Source organism: Corvus brachyrhynchos, unplaced genomic scaffold (genome assembly GCF_000691975.1).
Source record: "Corvus brachyrhynchos isolate BGI_N302 unplaced genomic scaffold, ASM69197v1 scaffold122, whole genome shotgun sequence".
NCBI lineage: Eukaryota > Metazoa > Chordata > Aves > Passeriformes > Corvidae > Corvus > Corvus brachyrhynchos.
The window spans coordinates 407,429-407,910 of NW_008236778.1; the positions used below are offsets into that span (position 1 = coordinate 407,429).

At 65.6% G+C, this 482-nt stretch overlaps 1 protein-coding gene across 1 annotated transcript in view; it reads left to right on the forward strand.

Annotated features, from left to right (window-relative positions):
* The window catches only part of LOC103611274 (glucosylceramidase), a 9,726-nt gene continuing 9,244 nt past the window's right edge, over nucleotides 1–482 (forward strand). Inside the window, exons 1-2 of the mRNA XM_017727846.1 lie at nucleotides 1–198; nucleotides 278–450. Coding sequence (XP_017583335.1) covers nucleotides 1–198; nucleotides 278–450 — 371 coding nt within the window. The remainder of the gene's footprint in view (nucleotides 199–277; nucleotides 451–482) is intronic.

A 482-nucleotide genomic window follows, 5' to 3' on the forward strand; every position in this document is an offset into this window, starting at 1 on the left:
ATGGGGAGAGGGGCCAGGGCTGCCGGCAGGCCTTGGAGACCTCATGTCCCATTGTGCCTGGCAGGGCTGGAGTACAACCTCATCCGGCTGCCCATGGCCAGCTGCGACTTCTCCCTCCACGCCTACACCTACGATGACATCCCCTACGACTACGAGCTCACCCACTTCAGCCTGCGAGACGAGGACACGAAGCTGAAGGCAAGCAGTGGGAGGGAGCAGGGTGGGATGGAGGGTCACAGGGGCTGGGCTGAGTCGGCCCCTCCACCTCCTCCTGCAGATCCCCCTCCTTCACCGAGCCTCAGCCATGAGCAAGCGGCCGCTGTCCCTGTATGCCAGCCCCTGGACCTCCCCCACCTGGCTGAAGACCAGCGAGTCCTACGTGGGGAAGGGGACACTGAAGGGGCAGGCAGGGGACAGGTACCACAAGACCTGGGCCAACTACTTCATACGGTGAGGAGTGGCTGGGGGGGGGGGGGGGGGGG